The sequence below is a fragment of the Tetrao urogallus genome (genome assembly GCF_951394365.1).
Source record: "Tetrao urogallus genome assembly, chromosome: 31".
Classification (NCBI taxonomy): domain Eukaryota; kingdom Metazoa; phylum Chordata; class Aves; order Galliformes; family Phasianidae; genus Tetrao; species Tetrao urogallus.
In genome coordinates, this window is record NC_136844.1 from 941,188 (window position 1) to 964,298 (window position 23,111).

The following is a 23,111-nucleotide window of genomic DNA, read 5'->3' on the forward strand; positions in this document are numbered from 1 at the left end:
AGAATGGACAGGGATGGACAGACAGACGGACAGATGGAGTGCGGTGGTGGCGGGCACGCCGGGGACGTGGGAGACATGATGCACTTGATGTAGTGGTGTGAAATAAACAGTATTTTTCTTTTTTCTTTTCCTTTTTCCCATTCTTTCCAGTGAGCGGGCTGCTCTCCCTTCACCATGCACGTTCCCAAATCCTGGCGACGTGGAGGAGGAGGGCACAGCTCTGCTCGCCCCACGAGCCAGCCCAACTCCGGCTGAGACCGCGCAACTCAGCGCACTCACGATCCCGACCCGGGCCTCGAACCCGCGGTCCCACAATCTCCGCACGGCCGCGAACCTCTCCGGGAGGTGGGACCCGAGCGCACTACGCCGCTCATCACGCCCCTCCCGCTTCCCCCCACAACCAATCCCAACGCTCAGAGCCGCGCTCGGGCTCCACCATTGGCTGCGTCCTACTTGCGTCATTCTACCGCGCCAGGTTTCTATTGGCTGATCGCGGCGGAAAGAGGCAGGGCGCGTTTCCCGTTGGGGCTGCGCGGGGGCTCCAGGCGCCACCGCCTCCATTTTGCGGGGGCCGCGGCCCGGAGCCCTTTGCGGGGCGGTGCGGGGCTCGGGGGCTCCTGTAAAGCCGTAAGGGGGCTGGGGAGCGTGCAGCCTCAGGAGGGGGTCGGGGGCAGCGGGGCTGGGGGCACCCATGGGGCCTGGGGAATGCCTGTACGGTCTCAGGAGGGCCTGGGGGTGCCTATAGGGCTTGGGAGGACCTGTAGGGCCTTAGGAGGGCCTGGGGGCGTCTGAGGGGTTTTAGGGGTGCCTATAGGGCCTGGAGGTGTCTGTAGGGCCTTAGGAGGACCCGGGGGTGCCTATAAGGCCTCAAGTGGGTTTGGGGGTATTTATAGGCCCTTAGGAGGGCCTTAGAGTGCCTGTAGGGCCTATAGGATCTGGGAGGACCTGTAGGGCCTTAGGGGTGCCTGAACGGCCTTGGGATGCCTGAAGAGTGCAGCCTCCCAATGGGGTGTTTGTAGGGCCTGGAGGTGCCCAGGAGTGCAGCCCTTTGGGGGGAGGGGGGTGTTACCCAGAGGGTACAGCCCTTCAGGCAGTGCCTATAGGGTCTTTGAGGGGGGCTCCCTGGAGGCTCAACAGTGCCTATAGGGCCTGGGAGGTTCTCTGCAGGGTGCAGGCCTTAGGGGAGAGGGGCTGTGGGGCCTGCGAGGGGGCTGAGGCCATTTGGAGAGGCCCCTTGGGAGAGAAGTGAAGGCTTTGAGGGGTGGGTGGATCCTCCACGTCGGGCACCCTAGGGGAGCTCCCCATAAGGAGGGAAGGGAGCGGAGCTGCAGAGACCCTCGAGGAGCCCCAGGCTGCACTCCCTGCAGGGGGTGACGCACCGGGGGACCCCGCCTGGCCCTCCCCTGCTGGGAACGTGGCCCCGGGCCCTGCGGGGGGAGCATGGCCTGGGCGCTGAAGCTGCCGCTGGCAGATGAGGTGATCGAGTCGGGGCTGGTGCAGGACTTTGATGCCAGCCTGTCGGGCATCGGGCAGGAGCTGGGAGCAGGAGCCTACAGCATGAGGTAGGAGGGGTTGGGGTTGGCTGCGGCTGGGGGCAGCCCTACGGCACGGGAGAATTGGGGTGAAGTGTGGGCAGGGAGTTCTGTACTCTGAGGGTGGTGAGTCCTGACACTGCTGCCTGGGGAAGTGTGGGTGCCCCATCCCTGGAGGTGCTTATGGCCATGGGTGGCTGCTGGGAGGGTGAGAGCAGCCCAGGGCAGGGGGTGGGGCTGAGGGGGCTGTGAGGCCCTTCCAACCCAACCATCCCGTGGTTCTGTGACCTTTCAGGACCCTTCCAACCCCACTATTCTATGGTTCCGTGACCTTTCAGGACCCTTCCAACCCAACTATCCCATGATTCTATGATCTCAGTTGGGCTGTCCCAGCTCTGCCTGTGCTGAGCATCACCCAGTGCCCTGCGACAAGGAAGGGGCTTTTTTTAATAATAATTGATAAAATATCGTGAGATATTACTAAAATTAAATATTAAATTCATCCAGCACCTCCATGACTTGTGTTATGGATGCGCCTTTGGGAGATGGCTGCCATTTTGCTTCCTGTGGAGGTGCCCTGGCATCCCCCTGTCTTAAAGAATTGCTGCTCCTTAAGCCCTTGCTGCTTTTTAACCATCCTACCCCTCTAAATCTTTAACTTTTGATTGTGCCCTGCTGGCACTGCTCTCTGTGCTGAGCTGAGGGTGTGTGCAGTGTGTGCTGGGCATCCAGGTGGCAGCTGTTGGAGGGCAGAGCGACAGTGGAGCAAACCTGGTGAGGTTCATTACGTGTTCTGTGCCCGGGGAGGAGCAGCTCTGTGTGTCAGTGCAGGTCAGGGTCGGAGCAACTGGAATGGAGGTCTGCAAAGGAGGACCTGGGTGTCTGTCCTGGTGGCCATAGGGTGACCATGAGCTGACAGAGTGCCCTGGTGACCAGGAGTGGTGTTCTGGTTGGCCAGCAATTGACCAGAGGTTGACCATAACCCAACAGTGTGCTCTTGTGGCCAGGAAAGCCAATGGTGTCCCAGTTGGCCAACAGGGTGACCGTGAGCCAGCAGTGTGCACTGGTGGCCAAGGTGGCCGACAGTGTGCATCAGGTTGACCAACAGCTGAGCACAGGGTGACGATGAGCCAGCAGCATGCCCCGGTGGCCAAGATGGCTACTGGTGGCCAACAGGTTGACCAGTGGTTGAGCACTGGGTGACGGTGAGCCAGCAGTATGCCCTGGTGGCCAGTGGTGGCCTACAGGTTGAGGAAGAGTTGACCAGTGGTTGATCACAGCGAGACACAGCCAGCAGTGTGCCCCGGAGGCTGAGATGGCCAACAGATTGACCAAGAGTTGACCAACAGTTGAGTACAGGGTGACAACAAGCCACCAGTATGCCTTGGTGGCCAAGATGGCTGCTGGTGGCCAACAGGTAGACCAAGAGTGGACCAGCCGTTGGCCACAGGGTGACTGTGAGTCAACAGTGTGACCCAATGGCCAAGGCGGCTACTGGTGGCCAACAGGTTGACCAAGACTTGACCAAAGGTTGACCACAGGGTGACCAGAAACCAGCAGCGCCCCCCGATGGCCCTGTGGGGCACTGCACAGAGCGCTGCCAACAGGGCAGGGAGGTGCTCCCCCCTCTGTTCTGCACTGGGGGGGCCCCATCCAGAGCATGGGGCCCAGTGCTCCCCAGTTCAGGACAGACTGGGAAGTGCTGGGAGAGCCCCATGGAGGGTGCAGAGCTTGGAGCCCCTCCTGGCTGGGACAAGCTGAGGGCTGGGATCAGAGAGAGGAGGACATTTCTGTTGCCCTCTCTTGTGTGGAAGGGGATGGGAGGAAGGCTGTGTGGTTCAGGGGGCAGGATGGAGGCTGTGCAGTATGGGGAGGGCTGCCAGCAGCTCCTCCCATCCCCAGGTTTGTGCAGCCGTTGTGAGCATTGCTCACACAGCTTTGGATCAAGAGTGGGTTTGTGATTGCTGAAAACCAAAGGGTTCAAGTGCTGTCGGGGTGGGAGCTGCGCTCTACCCAAAGCAGCCCGGTTTTCCCTCTGTGAAGTTTTTAATGTTCAACTGAAGGAAGGAAAACCAGCTGAACCTATGAGGATGTAGTGAACTCATGCAGCATGCCGGGGCTCTGAGGGGCTCTGAGGCCATCGTTGCAGCTGGAGGCAGCTGCTGCACATCGGGTCTGCAACCATTCCAACCCAATACACTGCATGTCTGTTCAGCAATGCTCCTGCTTGCACCCAGCAGCTCCGTGCATCTGCAGCAGAGCTGAAGTGACCCTGTGTGCCGCCTCTCTTGCAGCGACGTCCTGGCGCTGCCCATCTTCAAGCAGGAGGAGTCCAGCTTGCCTCCAGAGAACGAGAACAAAATTCTGCCCTTTCAGTACGTGCTGTGTGCAGCCACGTCGCCTGCTGTGAAGCTGCACGATGAAACGCTCACCTACCTCAACCAAGGTGGGAACTGTCTGCTAATGCTGCCCTACCGCCCGTGTGTGTGCCCTGTGGGTAAGGGAAAGCAGCTCCCAGCTGCAGCTTTGCAGTGGGGGTCTTGTAGCTCCTGGCTGTTGCAGATCCCAGCTACGTCTGTTGCTTTGCAGCAAGTGCTGCACAGCAGTGGTGGATGGCACTGAAGCACTGTCACATCCTGTGACAGCAGAAGGGTCTGAGTGCTGGGGAGGAGCAGCAGGGGATGTTCCTCCCTGCGTGACCCCTCTGCTTCCCTGCAGGGCAGTCCTATGAGATCCGCATGCTGGACAACAGGAAGATCGGGGAGCTGCCCGAGATCAATGGGAAGCTGGTGAAGGTGAGCACAGTGCCTTTATGGCACTTCCCTTTGCTGCTTTCCTGACCCCTACCCCCTGTCCCTCTGCTCCTGTTCTCATCCCCTGGACTCAGGGCGGGGGTTTACCTGGGGGGCTCCTGACTTTTTGTCCCCCTTCCTCAGAGCATTTTCCGGGTGGTTTTCCACGACCGACGGCTGCAGTACACGGAGCACCAGCAGCTGGAGGGCTGGCGCTGGAACCGGCCTGGGGACAGGATCCTGGACATAGGTGAGGTCCTTCGAGGAGACTGGAGCATCCCTGGGCTCTGAGGAGCAGTTCTGTCACTGATGTGCAGGCCTGCGTCCCCTGGGAATCTCTTGTTTCTCCCAACAAACGTCGCAGCTCGGTCTCTGTGCAGATATCCCCATGTCCGTGGGCATCATTGACCCGAGAGCCAATCCCACTCAGCTCAACACCGTGGAGTTTCTGTGGGACCCTTCAAAGAGGACGTCAGTGTTCATCCAGGTACTGTGGGGTGGGGGAGCTCCTCCTGTGGGGCCCCGGGAGAGCAGCTGGGAGCTTCCAAGAGCACAAGAAGGCACTTGTGTGGCTCAGAGCTGCAAGCAGGCGCTGTGTGCCTTGAGGGGAGATGATGGGAACTAAGCTGCAGCTCTCCTCCTGCTGCAGGCGGTGCAGGAGGATGGCAGCCACGCACCATAGAATCATAGAATCACCAAGGTTGGAAAAGACCTAAGAGATCATCCAGTCCAACCGTTCACCTATTCCCAACCACGTCCCTCAACACAACATCCAGTCTTTCCTTGAACACCCCCAGGCTCGGTGACTCCACCACCTCCCTGGGCATCCATTGCAGTGCCTGACCACCCTTTCCAAAAAGTAATACTTCCTGATGTCCAGCCTGAATCTCCCCTGCCGTAGCTTGAAACCATTCCCTCTGCTCCTATCACTAATGACACGAGAGCCGAGGCCGACCCCCAGCTCACTACAATCTCCCTTCAGGCAGTTATAGAGAGCAGTGAGGTCTCCCCTGAGCTCCTCTTCTCCAGGCTGAACATTCGCAGCTCCTTCAGCCTCTCCTCATCAGCCCTGTGTTCCAGACCCCTCACCGGCTTTGTTGCCCTCCTTTGAACACGTTCCAGGGCCTCAATATCTTTCTTGCAGTGAGGGGCCCACCAGCAGCTCAGCTGACTGCCTGTGGGTTGTTTTATTTGTGCTGCTGGTGATTTAAGGCTGTTGCAAATCTCTTGCGCTGCCTGGAACAAAGTGGTCTGCAGCGTGTGAGGGGTTGGTGGCAGCATCACGGAGCTGCAGGACTCACAGGAAGGGATGGGGCCGCGGCTCTGCTGCCTGCTCTCGGCTCCTGGGTGCTGCTGTTACACGGCATGGTCCCGTGGCAGCACTGACAGCAGCTCTCCTTGCCTCCCCAGGTGCACTGCATCAGCACCGAGTTCACCATGCGGAAGCACGGCGGGGAGAAGGGAGTGCCGTTCCGGGTGCAGATCGACACCTTCAAGGAGAACGAGAACGGGGAGTACACAGAGCACCTGCACTCAGCCAGCTGCCAGATCAAGGTGTTCAAGGTAACGCAGCAAGCGGTCCCTGCCCCGTGGGACGTGCAGCGGAGCTCAGTCCTGTCCCGCTGTGGCCTGGCTGAGTGTCGCAGCTGCAGGGCTGTGGCTGAGCTCGCAAGCTCTGGGGTCTTTTAGAACGCTGGGGAGCGCACGGGTTGTGCTGCTGCTCTCTGAGAGCTCCCACACTGACAGAAACGCAACCGCAGAGCTGCTGGGGCTGGAAGGGACCTCTGGGGGTTGGTCAACCTGTTGGTCAACCTGTTGGTCAACCTGTTGGCCACTGTTAGCTATCTTGGCCACCAGGGCACACTGCTGGCTCACAGTCAGCCTTGTGTTCAACAGTTGGTCAACTCCTGGTCAACCTGTAGGCCAACATTGGCCATCCTGCCCACCGGGGCACACTGCTGGCTCACAGTCACCCCCATGGTCACTCTGTGCCAGTGGATGTGTCCTGGGGATGGAATTCTTCACTTCTGACTCTATCCCAGGAAAACCCAGCACTGAAGCTGCAGTGCCCAGGGGCGCAGCCATGGTGTTGAAGCACAACGTCCCTGCCCACAGTGGGTCAGGGGAAGCAACGTGGGGTTGCTGGGGGGATGCTGCCAGTCCCCGTGCTGGTTATGCTGGCGTGACCTTGTGGGTTAAAAAAGAAAACAGAAAGGAGAGGGTGGGAGAGGAAGGCCGTGAGACGTGGCTCTGTGCCTTGCTTGGTTGTAAAGGAAGCAAATGGGAAGTGCTTGGAGCTCGGTGCAGCAGGGCTGTGCTCTGTGGGGTGTTGTGGGCACAGAAATGCACTGCTGGCACCATGGATGCCATCGGAGCTTCAGTGTGGCTGGAGGACAGCAGAGCCCTCGGTGCCAGCTCAGCTCTGTGGCTTTCTCCAAACTCACTTGGCCCCTTGTTCAGGAGGGTGAGGTGTGCTGGGGAGCCGCTGCTGCTGCAGTTGGTGCCGTGCATCCCCGGCCCTTTGTGAGCAGCACGAGGCCAAGCAGGAGGAGCTGCCTGCATGCCTGCCCACCCCTCCGTGACCCCCATCCTGCACTGCCCCTCTAAGGAGTGTTTCTCCTTCCCAGCCCAAAGGAGCCGATCGGAAGCAGAAGACTGACCGTGAGAAGATGGAGAAGCGCACCCCGCACGAGAAGGAGAAGTACCAGCCCTCCTATGAGACCACCATCCTCACCGAGGTGGGCACTGCGGCTCTGCAGCACGGCACCTGGCTGGGCACACAGCTGCAGGGTGGGCAAACCAAGCTGCCTCCTCCCAGACCTGAGCTGTCATGAGAGGTGGCACCTCTGCTGCCAGCTTTACTGTGCCCCTGTGGCGGCAATGGGCTGCTGAAGGTGTCAGCACAAAACCCCATCGTTGCCTCCCTTTGCTCGTGGGAATGGGGGACTTTCAGTCTCTAAAAGTGCTGGGGACGGAGTCCTCGTCCTTCCCTGGGGAATGTGGGCTCTATGGGCTGCGTCAGCCCGGTGCTGGCAGCAGAGAGCCCTGCACTTGGATTCCGTGGGATGGTGTTTGGTGTGAGGCTTTGTGGAGCTGACACGGCTCCGTCTGATCCCTGATATCATCACTTAATTCTTTTTTGTAGTAACCAGGTGGCAAATGGCTGTTAAGGGGCGGGCGTGCAGGTCCGTTCCGAGCTCCATCACTCCTCTGGGTTTTTCCTTTGCAGTGCTCTCCGTGGCCTGAGATCACCTACGTCAACAACGCGCCGTCCCCCGGCTTCAACAGCTCCCACAGCAGCTTCTCCATCGGGGAAGGGTGAGTCTGGGGGGTTCCTGCCTCACACGAGGGATCGGTGCATCCGTGCTCGCCGTGTCCCCGCGTCCCAGTGGTGCTGGGGTGGCTCTGGTGCGGAGCTGACTGCGGGTTCTGCTCTGTCTGTCTCTCTCTCCCCCCCATCCAGGAACGGGTCTCCAAACCACCAGCCTGAGCCCCCGCCTCCGATCGCAGATGTAAGTCACACTTCAGAGCTTATGCTTGGGGTAAGGATGGCGCGTGGGTCGGAAGGGGGGCTGCGTGGGGAGGGTGGGGGTTTGGGTGCTGCGCTCGGCGCTTTGCTTGCTAGGATGCTACTGGGGTTTAACATCCTTAGGAACTCTTCTTTTTGGTTCCTAATGGTTTTAAACTCACAAAGAGGATGGAGGTGAGGTGTGGGGAGGGAGCTGTGCGCAGAGGGCAGGGAGACCCAGTGTTGCTGCCTGGGGAGGTGGGGGTGCCCCATCCCTGGAGGGGCTCAGGGCCGTGGTTGGGGCGCTGGGCGGCTGCTGGGGGGCGAGAGCAGCCCAGGGTGGGGGCAGGAGCTGGATGACCCCTAAGGTCCCCTCTAGCCCAAAGCATCCTGTGGTTCTGTTTGATAGCAGGCCGCCTGTAGCTCGCTGTGCCCTGTACTGACCGTGCTTTCTTCACTCATGTCTTCTCTTTTGCTTCCTTCCCCTTTCCCTGTCCCTGTGGAGCCCTTTAAACCCAAACCCACCCCAGCTGCAGCCGTTGTTGTGTGCCCACTGTGCACTTTGGTCTCGGTGTGAGGGTGATTACAACGCCGAAGCCACGCTCGGTGCTCTGTCCCCTCTGGGGGCTGTGACCATATTCTCCCATCCCACAGAACCTCCTGCCCACCAGCACTCCCCAGGAGGCCCAGCAGTGGCTGCACCGGAATCGCTTCTCCACATTCTCCCGTCTGTTCCGGAACTTCTCAGGTACCATCAGATCCCTCTGCCTCCCCTCACTCCCGTTGCCTGGCACAGATGGTTGGAAATTTGTACTTGGAACACGGTAAAACTGCCTGAGAACTGCGTGGTTCATTTCCTGAGGCGTGGGGGGAGCTGTAGGTGGCTGGGCTCTGCCCCAGGGGCTGAGCGCTGCTCCACGCTCTTCCCATGGTGTGACTCCTGCAGGTGCAGACTTGCTGAAGCTGACCAGGGAAGATGTCATCCAGATCTGCGGCCCTGCAGATGGCATCAGGCTCTTCAACGCACTGAAAGGACGGTGGGTTTTGGGTTGCTTGATCAAAATGTGCCTCTGGATTGGGCAGGATGTGGTGTGGACCTTCCAGTTTGGCAGCTGGGATGGTGGGGAAGCTGCTTTGGGAAGAAAGGAAATCCACGTGGGTGAGGAGCGTTAGAACAGATCTTCCTGTTGGGGGGCAGAGGGACGGCACTGCGCAGAGGTGTGGGTGCATGGAATGAGATCCCACAGGGAGCCCACATCCCTCAGGAGGGACCGACACCGAAACACCCCTGGGGGCGGCGTCAGCCTCTGCCTCTTTGCTTTTGGGTGAATTCCTCCACCTGCTCTGTTCCTTGGGAGGATGCTGAATGCTGTCTCGGGGCCCTGGAGCCAACCCCTGTGCTATGCCTGCAGGATGGTGCGGCCCCGGCTGACCATCTATGTGTGCCAGGAGTCCCAGCAGCTGCAGGAGCTGCAGCAGAAGCACGAGGACGGCGACGCAGTCACCAGCACCTTCTTTGGTAAGAGCCTGGAGGAGAGCAGGGGGAGCAGCAGTGCGCTCAGCCAGCAGAAATCACACAGGAGCAGTGGAACTGCTCCCAGCTGCTCAGGTCTGGGTCTCCCAGCACACATCACCCGATGGACCTCGGGGCTGTGGGTGCGTAGCAGCTGGAAGCACGGAGGCTTTGCTTTCCAGCTGCTGTGCCTCCTTTGGGCTGCTTTCTCCTGCTCCAGGCAAACCAAGGAGCTGCTCACGCTCTCTTGGGCACAGAGCTGCAGCGAGTGCTTTGCCTGCCCCGCTCCTCGCCCTGCACATCTTCCCCTTGTTGGCCGCAGGGGTGGCTGCAGATCCTGACCCACGGAATGCTGTTTGCTTTGAGCTGCCCAACAGTGGCTGCTGTGAGAACGCAGAGCTGCCCAGACAATGGCTGACCTACATTTGTGCAGCAGCCAGGCGTTGCTCTGTGGTCAGAGTGAAAGCAGATTGTGTGTCCATCCCTTCCCACTGCAGGGCTGGGGGATGTAAAAATGCCAGGAATGGGACAGAGCGATGGTCAGAACGGGAGCTTTTTGGGCCAAGGGTTGCATAAATGCAAAATGGAGCATTGCAGGACGTTGGTGGCCACGTTAGTGCAGCGTTGGTGCTTTTATAGCTCAGGGTGTTGGGCAGCCGTGGAGCAAAAGTAGACACAGGAGAGAAGTTGCACGGGGGTTTACACGAACATCTGGGGCAGTCCCAGGTGCGGGGATGGACTTCAGAACTGAGAGCAGCCCTGCAGGGAAGGAAGAGCCTGGGGGTTTGGGTGGATGAGAAGCAGAGGCTGCTGCATCCCTGGAGGGACTCAGCTGTGGATGGGGACCTGGGCAGCTGATGGGGGGTGGGACAGCCCAGGGCAGGGGCTGGGGCTGTGAGGTCCCTTCCAGCCCAACCATCCTACAGTTCTGTGATCCTTTAGGACCCTTCCAACCCAACCCTCCTATGGCCCTATGATCATTTGGGACCCTTCCAACCCAACCGTCTTACAGCTTTATGATCTTCAAGGTCCCTTCCAATCGAAACATCCTAGAATTTTGTGCTCTTCCAGGACCCTACCATCCCAACCATCCTACAGTTCTATGACCTTTAAGGTCCCTTCCAGCCCAGGCCAGTGCACGCTGCTTTCAGAGCTGCTCTGCCCATCCGTTCCCCGCTCAGCATGGCTGCTCTGCGCACTCCTGGCCCGTCCTGCAGCACTCCTTGTCCTTGCAGTGTACCACGCCATCTATCTGGAGGAGCTGACGGCGGTGGAGCTGACAGAGAAGCTGGCTCAGCTCTTCAGCATCTCCTCCCAGCAGATCAGCCAGATTTACAAGCAGGGTCCGACAGGGATCCACGTGCTGATCAGCGACGAGGTAACGATCCCTCAGCACTCCTTTTTCTGCCTTTCACACTGCTTCGTGTCCAGCCTCCAAAGCATGACCTCAAGGTGGGCCCCTCTCATTTGCTGCTGCTTCCAAAGAGTTCACTGACGAAGCTGTGGAGCTGAGGATGTCAGACAGCACTGGGGACGCTGGCAGCACTCACGTAGTTCTGGAGTTGGGGGGGGGTGTAAGGGCACAGCTGTCCCTGCTGTGCTTTGCTGGGAGCAGGAGGGGAGCTGCTGGGAAAGGGCTTTGCTTCCAGAACACACTGCAGGGTTGGAGCACTTTGCCTTGGCTTGCTGGTTCACTGTGGTTCTGAAGCGATGGATGAGTGTTGCTGTGGGTGCCCTTCCTGCTTGGAGCCCTGTCTGCAGTGCAGCCCCGTGTTCGGGTGCAGCCTCAGGCTCAGCTGTGTTGTGACTTCTTTCAGATGATTCAGAACTTCCAGGATGAATCCTGCTTTGTTCTGGACACCATGAAAGGTACGTAAGCGACGCGCTGCCCGTCCTCTGTGCCAGATCTGAACGCAGCAGATCCCTTCACTGCCAGCAGTGTCTCATCAGCTTCCCTTCTTTTTGCAGCTGAAACCAACGACAGCTACCACATCATCCTGAAGTAGGAGGGGACGGGACGAGGAACAGCCACAGTCCTCTCATCTCGTGTGAATCCCCCTCTCTTCCAGCACCAGGACATGAGAGCAGAGATCCAGAAGCTCCCATTGGCCTTTTCAAAACCCCAGAGCTGTTGGTTCTCAGCCCCTTCCTCACCCTTCCAGCTGCAAACCACCTGCGGGTGATGCTCTGCTGACTTCTCCACGTTGTGCTCTTGCATAGCAGTGAGCAGAGTTCACCTTTGGGACCTCAGAGCTGCACGAGGGCTTTTCGTGGCTCTGTTTTTCCAGAAGGCAGCAGCTCTTGTGACATTTGGACTGGAGAGTGGATGTGAAGGAAACCAGCCCGGTGCTCCCAGCCCTGTGGAGCTGAGCGGGTCTGGAACGGACACATGGAGCGGTAGGAGAGGGCTGGGAGGGATTTTCTTCAGGACTTTGGTGCGCTGTGATATTGAATGGAAGTTGATCTGTTGGGCTTTTTCTCCTACCCACCACCATGGAAGCGCTGCTGCTGTGTGCAGGCGTGCTGCCATCCCTCAGAATCGCAGCATCCTGAGTTGGAAGGGACCCACGAGGATCATCGAGTCCAACTCCTGACTCCACAGGACTTACCCAAAAGGAGCCTCTGCTGCTTCTCACGCTTCTTTCCCTCCCTCATCAGCATTAGTTGGCACAGGTGTGCAAAGCTGGAGGAGAACTTGGAGCGAAATGGAGCTGGAGAGAGAAGCAGCTCACATGGTTCACCTGGAGGATTCTTTTCTGCACATTTTTGTGGTTTCGAGTGAAAAGGAGAAAGATTCAGGTGTCCTGGTTGGAAATCTGAAGCTGTATCTACGTGTTTGCTACCTTTGCATCCTCCTGCCCCAGCTCTGAGGATGGAGGTGGGGAAGAGTGAGATGAGTTTAAGGGAGTCTCAGCTCGACTCAATGGAACACTCAACAGGAGACTCAGCTCAGTGTGAAGTGAAGCTCAGCAGGAGACTCAACACAGGACTCAGTTCAATGGGAGTCTCAGCTCTGCTCGATGGGAGACTGAGCATGAGGCTCAGCTCAGTGGGGCTCTCAGCTCAATTCAAGGGGAGGCTCAGCTCAATGAAGACTCACCTCGACTCAAAGGGACGCTCAGCTCGGCTCAATGGCAGCTCAGCTCAGTGAGTGACTCAGACTGGGTCGGGTTAATGGGGCACTCGGCCCGACTCAAGGCTCATCATGAAGCTCAGCTCATCGTGAGGCTCGGCTCAATGGAATCTCAGCTCATCATGAAGCTCAGCTCAGCTCATCGTGAGGCTCTGCTCAGTGGACACTCAGCTCCTTGGGAAGGAGCCGGAGCTGCCTCCCTCACTCGGGGAGCCCAGTGCTCCCCCGTAGGCGTGGTTTGGTACTTGGAGGGGTGGAGGTGGGGGGCTGCTGTGTGTTTGATGCCATTCTGTAACGGAGCCGTGGGGCAGCGGTAAAGTTTTGTACGGACGCTGTGGGTCCATGTGAGCTGCGGGTGGGAACGAGGGGGCAGCGGGCTGAGGATGGGGGGATGAGGGCGGTCACCCCTCGGTGCCTGCACGGAACATCTCAACCTGCTCGCTCGTTAATTAATTGGTTAATGAGCTAAGCCTTATGCCGAGGGGTGGTCTGCATGGTGCGGTGGGCTCTCTGCCCCACATCTGTCCCATTATTTCCCCTTTAAGGCGCTTTTTGCCGCTCCCCGCCGCGTTAATCTCCGTCTAGACTCCGGCGGCGGCTCGGGCCTTCGTCCCCCTCCCCCTCCTCTTCCTCCTCCCCCCCCTCACTGCTCCCCTTCCCCTCCCCCACGTGCCCCACGCCCACTTCCGCACTCCGTTTCCCATCACGCCCCGCCCGGACTCGCTTTCCCGACACCCCCCGCGGGCGGGGTTTGTGGGGTGGGGGGAAGGGGAGGTGAGGCCTGCCGTCACGTGACTGCGGGGTATATAAGGCGCGGCCCCATTGTTGTCGGCAGACGGCGGCGGGGCGGTCCGCGCGGCCGCACTCGGGCTTCGAACCCGCGCCCCGGGCCGCCCCCCGCCCGCAGCGCCGAGCGGTGAGTGGGGGAATGGGGGGCGGCGGGGCTGGGGGCTGCAGAGGGGGAGGAGGGGGGGTAGTGTGGGGCCAGGCCTGAGGGGGTGGGGGTCTATAGGGGGGTCTACAGGGGGTCGGGGCCCTGGACGCGGGCGCCTCTTGGGGGTTGTGTGTGGGTGGTCAATAGGGGATGGAGCTTCGAAGATTGGAGGCCTATAGGGGATCACGGGCCTGGAAAATGGGAGCCTGTAGGGGCCTTAGGAGGTCTATAAGAGGTGAGGGTCTTAAAGGTGGAGGGCTGTAAGGGATGGGGGGGGTATTGGGGATGCAGGGGGCTCATAGGGTTTGTAGGAGGACTGCAGGGTTGGGGAGCCTGGAAAATGGGAGCCTATGGGAGGTTACAAGGTGAGGGCTTTAAAGATGGAGGGATGTAGGGGAATGATGGCCTTGAAGATGGAAGGGTATAATGGGGCCTATGGGGATGCAGGAGGCCTGTAGGGGATGGGGGGCCTGGAGTGTGGGAGCCTATAGGGGCCGTGGGAGGTCTGTAAGAGGTGAGGGTCTTAAAGATGGAGGGCTATAGGGGATGGGGGGGTGATATTGGGGATGCAGGGGGCTCATAGGGGTTGTAGGAGGCCTACAGGGGACGGGGGGCCTGGAGAATGGGAGCCTATAGGGGCTGTAGGAGGTCTGTAAGGGGTGAGGGCAAAAAGGATGGAGGCATAGAGGGGATGAGGGCCTTGAAGATGGAGGCCTATAGGAGACGTGCAGGGCTTGGGGTCTTGGGGATAGGGAGGCTATGGGGAATATAAGATGTCTATAGGGTACGTATGGAGGCTTACAGATGACATAGGAGACCTTAAATATGGAAGCGTGTAGGGAGTGGGGGGGGGTCAGTTGGGAGGGGGTTTAAGAGGGAAAGATAGAAGCCATAAGAGGCCTGTGGGGTGGGGGGTGTGCATACAGAGCCTATAAGGGCTAGAGGAGGTGATGGCCTTAAAGAGGGGATGGGGGGCCCATGGCAGCAATAGGGGCCTATGGGGGCTGAGGGGCCTTGAAATGGGGGTCTGTAGGGGGTGTAGGAGGCCTGTAGGGGATGGATGAGGGAGGTCTTTGAGGTGGCAGCCTATATGGGGCATAGGAGGGCTATAGGGGGATGGGGTCCTTAAAAATAGGAGCCTGTAAGGGATGTAGGAGGTCTGTGGGAGGGAGCTTGGAGATGGAGGCCTGTGGGGCTATAGGAGATCTTTAGGGGGTGCTGGTAGTAGAGGTGGAAATATATAGGGACAATAGGAGGCCTGTAGGGAGTGTAGGGGGCTTTAAAAATAAAAGTCTATAGGAGGCTGATGGGGCTGCAGGGGAGGGGGTCCTTAAGAATGGAAGCTTATAGGGGATGTGGGGGGGATATAGGGGCCTATAGGGAATGGGAGCCTTGAAGAGGGGAACCTGTAGGGGTTATGGGAGGCCTGTAGGAAATGTGTTTGCTGCAGGGGGGATCAGAGGCTTGTAGGGGGTGGGGGGTGTCTTAAAATGGGGCTCTCTGGGGAGATAGGAGGCCTGTAGGGGCTGTGGTAGCCATGCAGGGGATGGGAGCCTTGAAAGTGGGCTTTAGGGGCTGTGGGGGGGTGCTAACAATGGGGCTGTGTGGGGTGACCCCAAAAAAAGTGCCTCAGGTGGGAAGGGAGCAGAGGAGACCCTGAGTGAGGGACGATCAGGGGCGGGTGGGGGTCCTCGGGGCCCTGCCATGGGGATGGGGACCCTGGGGGGTCTGAGCTCTGACACGTTCTGAGGTCAGCCCCCCACCCTCCCATACTGCAGGGCCTGGTGCGATCCGCTGTGGGGGCGCCTCCCCTTTTGCCCCCCATCTTTGCTCTGGGGGGGCTCCTTCCTTTAGCCCCCTGTTTTTTGGGACCACCCTTTTGCTTCTATCGTTTTGGGCTCCCCTTTCCTTTAGCCTCCTTTTTGGGGGGCTCCCTTTTTGCTCCTCCCTCCTCCAGACCCCTGCTTTTTAGGACCCTGCCTCCTTTAGCCCCCCCTACCTTTGGGGCTGCCCCTTTTTGTCCCCCTGCTTTTTGGGGTTGCCCTTATCCCCTTCCTTTTTGGGACCCCCCTTCCTTTTTGGGACCCCTTTCCTTTAGTCTCCAGCTTTTTAGGACCTCCCTGTTTTTTACCCCCAGCTTTTTAGGACCCTTTCCTTACTCCCCCCTGCTTTTTGGGGCCTCACGGTCTCCCCACACCTGCCGGCAGCGCTGCAATTCGGGGCCGGGCTCCGCTGCTCATTGCGATGCGTGTTGTGTAAGTGCTGCTGCTGCTGAGGAGCTGCAGCCCAGAACATCTGTGGGGCTCAGCTGTAGGAACACGGATCCCAAAGGAGGCAGCCCTGACCCCCGAGGAGGAATCTGCCCCTCGCAGCATCCCTGCAGTGGTGCAGTTCTTAAATCCTCAGCTGTGGGATAAGAGGCGAATCCTGCAGGCAATCCTCTGCGCCAGAGGAGCAGAGCTGTGTCCCGTAGCCCTGTCAGTGGTGGCCCCCTGGTTTTCTGCTTTATTTCTGGGGTTTGGACTTGCTGCTTGCTCTGTCTTTCCCCCCCCCCGCTCCTCCCAGCAGCCCTGGGATGTTCTGCAGCGCTTTGGGGGAGCAGAACCCAAAGCTCACGGAGCTGCGGCAGCTGGAAGGAACCTCCTCAGGTCCTCATCCAGCACCTCCCAGTCTGCCCTAAACTGGAGAGCCCGGCGCCGGGCCCAGTGCTCCGGATGGGGCCTCCCCAGTGCAGAGCAGAGGTGGGAGCAGCTCCCTGCCCTGCCGGCTGTGCTCTGCGCAGCCATCTCCAGGGAACCGGTGGCCACCAGGGCACGCTGCTGGCTCATGGTCACCCTGTAGTCAACCACTGGTCAACCTGTTGGCCACCATTGGCTATCCTGGCTACCAGGGCACGCTGCTGGCTCGTGATCACACTGTTGGACAGCCCTTGGTCAACCAGTTGGCCACCATTGGCTTTCTTGGCCGCTGGAGCGCGCTGCTGGCTTGTGGTCAGCTTTTGGTCAACCATTGGCCAACTGTTGGTCAACCAGGACACCTCTGGTGTTCTTGGCCACCATCAGCTGTTGATCAGCCCTTGGCCAGCTTGGCCACAGGACCGTAACTTCCAGCTCACGATCAACCATTGGCCAACCACTGGTCAACCAGGATATCATTGGTCTTCTTGGCCACCAGAACTGCTGCCTCACGGTCAGCTTTTGGCCAACCGTCGGTCAGCCGTTGGTTATCCAGGACACCGTTGGTGTTCTTGGCCACCAGGACGCGCTGCTGGCTCACGGTCAGCCGCTGAGCAGCGAGGACACGGGTTGCATTCTTGGCCAATGGTGCACACAGCTGGCTGGCAGTCAGCAGAACGAAGCCAGGCTCACCAAGCAGCTCTGCTGACAGGTGAAGGTTTGGAGCCTGGCAGCGGGATGCAGAGCATCCCTCATCCTGCGGCCCTCCTCCCAAGCTGCAGGATGTGGAGGAACGAATCTTTTCAGCTGAGCTCCTTTCGGCACAGTTTAACGGAGGGAAGAAGGAGAAGCGCTGTTGGGTGGCAGCAAAGCTTTTGGTGCTGAGCTCCACGGGGAAAGGAGCCGTTTTCCCTCTTTGATCCGATTCCCTCTCACTGGAAACAGAGCAGAGCCGTTGATGCCACCAGCCCAACTCCAGGCTGCCAGCTGAGTGAGAGCTCCGTTGTTCCTGCAGACCCTGGGCACTGTAGCGTTGCTGCCAGTCGCTCTGTGCCTGGAATGCTTTCCCAAGCTTTCCCTCTCATTTTGGGAACTCTCATTTTGGGAGAGGAGCTGCAGCCGGAGCCCGGTGTCAATTGTGTCCCTACCCCCCTTTGTCACACCTGGGTTGGAGGTGGCAGCGCGAGGAGGTGCGCAGGGAGATGAAGGATGGATGGGATGGTGGAGGGATGGACGGACGGATGGAGGGGTGGATGGGCAGAAGGACGGATGAAGAATGGATGGGGGGAGGGATAGGCGGACAGGAGGATGAGGAGATAGATGGGCTGATGGAAGGATGGGCAGAGAGGCAGATGATAGATGGACAGACAGAGGGATGGACAGATGGATGATGGAGGGATGGACAAACGGGCAGATGATGGGTGGACAGAAGGATGAACGAATGGGATGAGGGAGGAATGGACGGATGAATGTCGGGTGGACGGAAAGGAGGAGGACTGGGATGACAGAGGGATGGACAGACAGGAGGATGGACGGACAGAAGGGCAAATGGAGAACGGCTGGGCTGATGGAAGGGTGGACGGATGAACAGATGATGGATGGACGGAAGGATGAGAGCTGGAGGGGGTGGATGACGGACAGACAGACGGACGCCGGCAGCTTTCTCCAGAGCCGTTTGTTCCGTTGCCATGAGAACCAGCGCTGCTGCGGCGAAGGCACAAAGCGGAGTGGGGCCGAGTGCCTCGCCTTCAGCTCTGCTGTTCCCCCTCTTCCCAAATCCCGCAACCCAGCAGCGTCCCCACGGCTCGGCTCTGCTGCTGGGCTCTGCTGCGTGCTGACGCCATGCCACGCTCCCACGTTTTGGTGAAGGAGATGCAGAGAGCGGCGAGCTCGGCGGCTTTGCCCGTCCCTGCGCTGCGGGCCCGGCGCTGCCGAGCAGTGCTGCTCCGGGTAGGGGGCACCCCTGGACCCCCACCACCACGGTCCCCATCCTGCAGGTCCCCGCTGAGCCGGGCGGCCGTTCCTCCCCCCCGCGCACCGCGTGCTGCAGCTCCATGCGATCCCAATGGACGCGATCGCGAGCGGCCGCCTCAAGAGGAAGTTTGAGGATGCGGACGTGGGATCCCCAGCGTCCAACTCGGATGATGAAATCTCCAACAGCGACAGCGCCGACAGCTGCGACAGCGTCAACCCCTCCAGCTCCAGCGGCTTCATCCGTGAGTGGGTTGGGGGTGGGTGATGGGGTGTGGGGATGGGGGCAGGGGCTTCATCTGTGAGTGGGATGGGGACAGGGATGGGTGATGGGGTGTGGGAATGGGGGCAGTGGCTTCATGCATGAGTGGGATGAGGGCTGGGGTGGGTTATGGGGATGGGGTGTGGGGATGGGGACAGTGGCTTCATCCATGAATGGGTTATGGGGATGGGGATGGGTTATATGGGGTGTGGGAATGGGGTGTAGGGATGGGGATGGGGGCAGTGGCTTCATCTGTGAGTGGGACAGGGACAGGGATGGGGTGTGGGGATGAGGTGTAAGGATCTGTGAGTGAGATGGGGTGTGGGGATGGGGATGGGTGATGGGGTGTGGGGATGGGACAGGGATGGGTGATGAGGATGGGGGCAGTGGCTCCATCTGTGAGTGGGGTGGGGATGGGTGATGGGGTGTAGGAGTGGGGATGGGGGGATGGGGATGGGGGCAGTGGCTTCTTCCCTGAGTTTCCTTGGGAATGTGGAGAGCGAACAGTGACAGAGCGAGGGGATGGAGTGTGGGGACAGAACAGTGACAGTGAGGGCATAGCGTGGGGATGTGACATGGGGACAGCAAATAGTGGTAATGAAAGGACTGGGGGTGAGGGATGGAAATGGAGGTGGGCACAGTGACAATGAGGGGACAAGAGCGGGGATGGGGACAGCAAAGAGTGGCAGAGTGAGGGGACGTGGATGGGGACATGGGATAGGGATAAGACATGGGGACAGCAAACGGTGATGGGGAGGGGACAGGGTATGGGGACAGGAAAGAGTGTCAAAGTGAAGGGGACAGAGCGTGGTGACAAAGTGAGGGGACAGGGATGGGGATGGGACACAGAGACAGTGAACAGCGAGTGAGGGGACAGGAAACAGTGACAGCGAGGGGATGGAGCACAGGGGATGGGGACAGACGAGGGGACAGGGCGTGGGGGTGGGACAGGGGTGGGGACAGACCCTGGCTGTGAGGGGGTGCTGGCCTTGCTCCCCCCATGCACGCCCCTCGCAATCGCACGCCTTCATCCTCAAACCAGGATCCCGCTGGCGCCTCCCCTACTGAAATACCTCACGATAACAGAATTAACGAGGCATTGGGATTAATGGGGTTTGTCCTGACAGTATCAGAAGGAAGCACGCAGCCCATGCGGGCACGGCTCGGTTGCCGACACCTGCTCAGGGCTGCAGCAAAGCTCCCTCCCACCCCAACCCATTGCACCGGGAGGCGCCGGGGCTCCCGTTCCCATTCCCTCGTCCTCCCTCCTCGCAGCCACCTCCATCCTGAAGAGGCAGAAGCAGCTGCGCAGGAAGAATGTGCGCTTCGACCAGGTGACGGTGTATTACTTCGCCCGGCGCCAGGGCTTCACCAGCGTGCCCAGCCAGGGCGGCAGCTCGCTTGGCATGGCCCCGCGGCACAACTCGGTGCGCAGCTACACGCTGTGCGAGTTTGCACAGGAGCAGGAGGTGAACCACCGCGAGATCCTGCGTGAGCACCTCAAGGAGGAGAAGCTGCACGCCAAGAAGATGAAGGTAGGATCGGGCATCGCCCTTTTTGGGTGCTGCCGGGTTGTGGTCGACCACCTGTCAGCCGTTGGTCAGCTGTTGGGCAGCGAGGACGCCCTGCTGGCTCGTGGTCAGCTGTTTGTCAGCTGATTGCTGTTGGTCAACAGTTGGTCGATCACTGGTCAACCGTTGGTCGACCAGGGCGCGCTGTTGGCTCATGGTCAACCATTGATCGGCTGTTGGTCAGCAGTTGGCCAATGAGAACACGCTTCTGGTCCACGATCAGCCACTTGTCAACCATTGGTCAGCTGTTGGTCAAGCAGGGCGCGCTGCTTGCTCATGGTCAACCATTGGCCAACCGCTTGTCAACCGTTGGCCGGCTGTTCCTCAACCACCGGCCACCCCGAACGTTGTCGGCCATCTTGGCCACCAGGGCGCACTGCTGGCTCCTGGTCACTCTGGTCCTTCTCCACGGTTCCCCTTCCAAACTTCTCTGCTGGAAATTCCAGTCTGGAAGGTTGTGGTACCTGAGATCAAATCCCAGCTCAACCCTTTTCCCATCCTGACCTCGTTATGGGTTCCCTTAGGCGTTGTCTGGGGTTGGGCTTCATTTAATGTGACACGGCCCTGGGATTAATCAGGCTGCTGCTGCCATGACAACGTTTGGCAGAGAGATGCAGAGCCAACACTTCTTTTTTAAGTCTTTTGTTAAATTGAACTTTTTCTGCCACTTAAGCTATCAGTGGGGAGTGCGTTATGGATGGGGTGGTGGTGGGGATCAGTCCCCACGTTTCTCATGAGGGTTCTTGCTGCTTCCCCCCCTCCTCAAAACGTTTCTGTTGCGATTTCTAGCTTCGTTCCAATCCCAAACCCTGCAGCTGCCTCTCAGCTCTCTCCAAGCCCCGATATTTTGGGAAGCAGTGACCTCCTTTTCCTTGAGCCGTTTGCAGCATGGAGGGAAGGAGGCAGAGGTGCCCTCCTGAGCGCTGCGGCGTTGCTTTCCTGCCTTTAATGCAGATGCGGGGTCCTGCAGACACGGCGCACTCCTTCCTGCTGTGTCTGGGATGGGTTGGGGTCGGACTGGGTGATCTCAGACTTCCAAACTTAATGATTCTGCAGCACGGGGGACCCCGTGGGTCCCCTCATGCCATGCCGGGGGTCCGCAGCCTCCCAGCACGGCGCTGAGCGCTGACCTGACCCCGCAGCTCACCAAGAACGGCACGGTGGAGTCGGAGGAGGCGGAAGGGCTGACGCTGGAGGACATCTCAGACGACGACATCGATGTGGAGAACGTGGAGGTGGATGACTACTTCTTCCTGCAGCCCCTGCCCACCAAGCAGCGGCGGGCGCTGCTCCGTGCCTCCGGCGTGCACCGCATCGACGCCGAGGAGAAGCAGGAGCTGCGCGCCATCCGGCTGTCACGAGAGGAGTGCGGCTGCGACTGCCGCCTGTACTGCGACCCCGAGGCCTGCGCCTGCAGCCAGGCGGGCATCAAGTGCCAGGTGAGTGACGAGTGGCAGAGGGCTGCAAGGGTCCTCGGGGGTCCTCTGTCCAACCCCCAGAGCAGAGGCACGGCACTGGGGCAGGGCAGGTTTGGATCTCTCCAGAAAGGAGCGCCTCCCTGCTCTGCTGGCCACGCGCCGCAGTGCCCCCAGGGAACCTTTGGCCTTCTTGGCCACCAGGGCACGCTGCTGGCTTGTGGTCAGCTGCTGGCCAATGGTACGGCATTGGCCTTCGTGGCTCTGAGGGCCTTGTGTTCAGTTGTTGGCCAACCAGGACGCGCTACTGGCTCACGATCACCCTGTGGTCAACTGTTGGCCATGAGGTCACGCTGATGGCTTGTGGGCAACTGGAGGGCAGCTGGAGGTTGGATGTCAGGGAAGTTGTGTGCTGTGAGAGCGGTGAGGGGCTGAACAGCTGCCCAGAGAGGCTGCGATGCCCCGTCCATCCCTGGAGGTGTTGGAGGCCAGGCTGGATGGGGCCCTGGGCAGCCTGGGCTGCTGTGAAATGGGGAGGTTGGTGGCCCTGCGTGTGGCAGGGGATTGGAGCTCCGTGATCCTTGAGCTCCCTTCCAACCCAACCATTCTGTGATTCTGTGAACTGTTTGCCAACTCTTGGCCAAGCAGAAACCCATTGGTATTTTTGGCTGCTAGGCTGCATTCGCTGGTTCGTGGTCAACCATTGGCCAAGAGCAGCCCGCTGGTGTTCTTGGCCACAAGGGCACACTGATGGCCTGCAGTCAACCATTGGTCAACCACTGATCACCCATTGGCCAACCAGGCTGCCGTTGGTGTTCTTGGCCACCACGGTGCACTGCAGCCTCACCATCACCCATTGGTCAACCTGTTGGTCAACCGTTGGTCAACCCGTTGGCCGGCAGCACGCAGTGCTGGCTCGCAGTCGCCCTGTTGGCCACTGCAACTTCATCCTTGGAGCTCCTTCTCCATTCGGGGCGCTGCGTTGGGCCGGAGGCAGAGCAGCGCTTCCCGCAGCCTCGCTGTCCCCACAGGTGGACCGCATGTCCTTCCCCTGCGGCTGCTCGCGGGACGGCTGCGGGAACATGGCCGGCCGCATCGAGTTCAACCCCATCCGCGTGCGGACTCACTACCTCCACACCATCATGAAGCTGGAGCTGGAGAACAAGCGGCAAAGCACGCGGCCCGGCGACGAGGAGCTGCAGGGCGCCGGCAGCTCGTGGCCCCCCGGCACGCAGCCCCCCGAGACGCAGGACTTCCAGGAGTTCATGGCCGAGAACGAGACGGCTGTCATGCACCTGCAGACCGCCGAGGAGCTGGAGAGGCTGAAGGCCGAGGAAGACTCCAGCGGCGGCTCCGGCGTGGAGAGCGTCGGCGTCTGCATCTTGGAGGAGCCGCTGGCCGTGCCGGAGGCGCTGTGCCCGGGGTTGGCGGCCCCCATCCTCATCCAAGCGCAGCTGCCGCCGGGATCCTCCGTGCTCTGCTTCGCCGACGGCGCCGAGCAGCCGGCGGCCGCGCAGCCCTACTTGAACGCCGCTCCGCTGCTGTACTACCAGGTGGAGCCGCGCTCCTCGCCGGGCCCCAAGGGCGAGAACGGTGCCGACGAGCGCCCCAAGGACACCGGGACCGACGCCGCGGCCCCCGCAGCGCCGTGCAGCCGCGCCGCCCCGAGCAAAGGGGACGGGGCGAAGGGCGCGGGGCCGGAGGGCGCGCAGAGCTGCGCTGCGTCGCTCGGCTCCCCGGCGCCCCGCGAGGCGCCCGGCCCCGAGGAGCCCCCCCGGGGGGTGTGAAGCCCCCCGCCCGTTATT

The 23,111-nt window shown here is 60.2% G+C and overlaps 2 protein-coding genes across 4 annotated transcripts; both read left to right on the top strand.

Moving 5' to 3' along the window:
- Positions 1–1,440: 1,440 nt before the first annotated feature.
- On the top strand, positions 1,441–11,351 carry TFCP2 (transcription factor CP2; the record flags this gene model as incomplete). 3 transcript variants are annotated; one of them, XM_079547732.1, is made up of 15 exons in its annotated part: positions 1,441–1,562; positions 3,827–3,978; positions 4,251–4,327; positions 4,469–4,574; positions 4,705–4,811; positions 5,735–5,887; positions 6,952–7,062; positions 7,554–7,642; positions 7,788–7,866; positions 8,487–8,580; positions 8,779–8,869; positions 9,245–9,351; positions 10,581–10,723; positions 11,163–11,214; positions 11,314–11,351. In XM_079547732.1, the coding sequence occupies 15 exons, from the start codon at positions 1,441–1,443 to the stop codon at positions 11,349–11,351; spliced, it is 1,521 nt and encodes a 506-aa protein (XP_079403858.1). The 3 variants fall into 3 exon arrangements, with proteins under 3 accessions (XP_079403858.1, XP_079403859.1, XP_079403860.1); XM_079547733.1 differs by having other exon boundaries at positions 7,788–7,836; XM_079547734.1 differs by lacking the exon at positions 5,735–5,887 and having other exon boundaries at positions 7,788–7,836.
- A 6,792-nt stretch (positions 11,352–18,143) lies between these two features.
- Positions 18,144–23,093, top strand: CSRNP2 (cysteine and serine rich nuclear protein 2; the record flags this gene model as incomplete). Its single annotated transcript, XM_079547736.1, has 4 exons — positions 18,144–18,303; positions 19,596–19,855; positions 21,034–21,330; positions 22,338–23,093. The coding sequence occupies exons 1-4, from the start codon at positions 18,153–18,155 to the stop codon at positions 23,091–23,093; spliced, it is 1,464 nt and encodes a 487-aa protein (XP_079403862.1). The 5' UTR covers positions 18,144–18,152.
- Between the last annotated feature and the right edge of the window lie 18 nt (positions 23,094–23,111).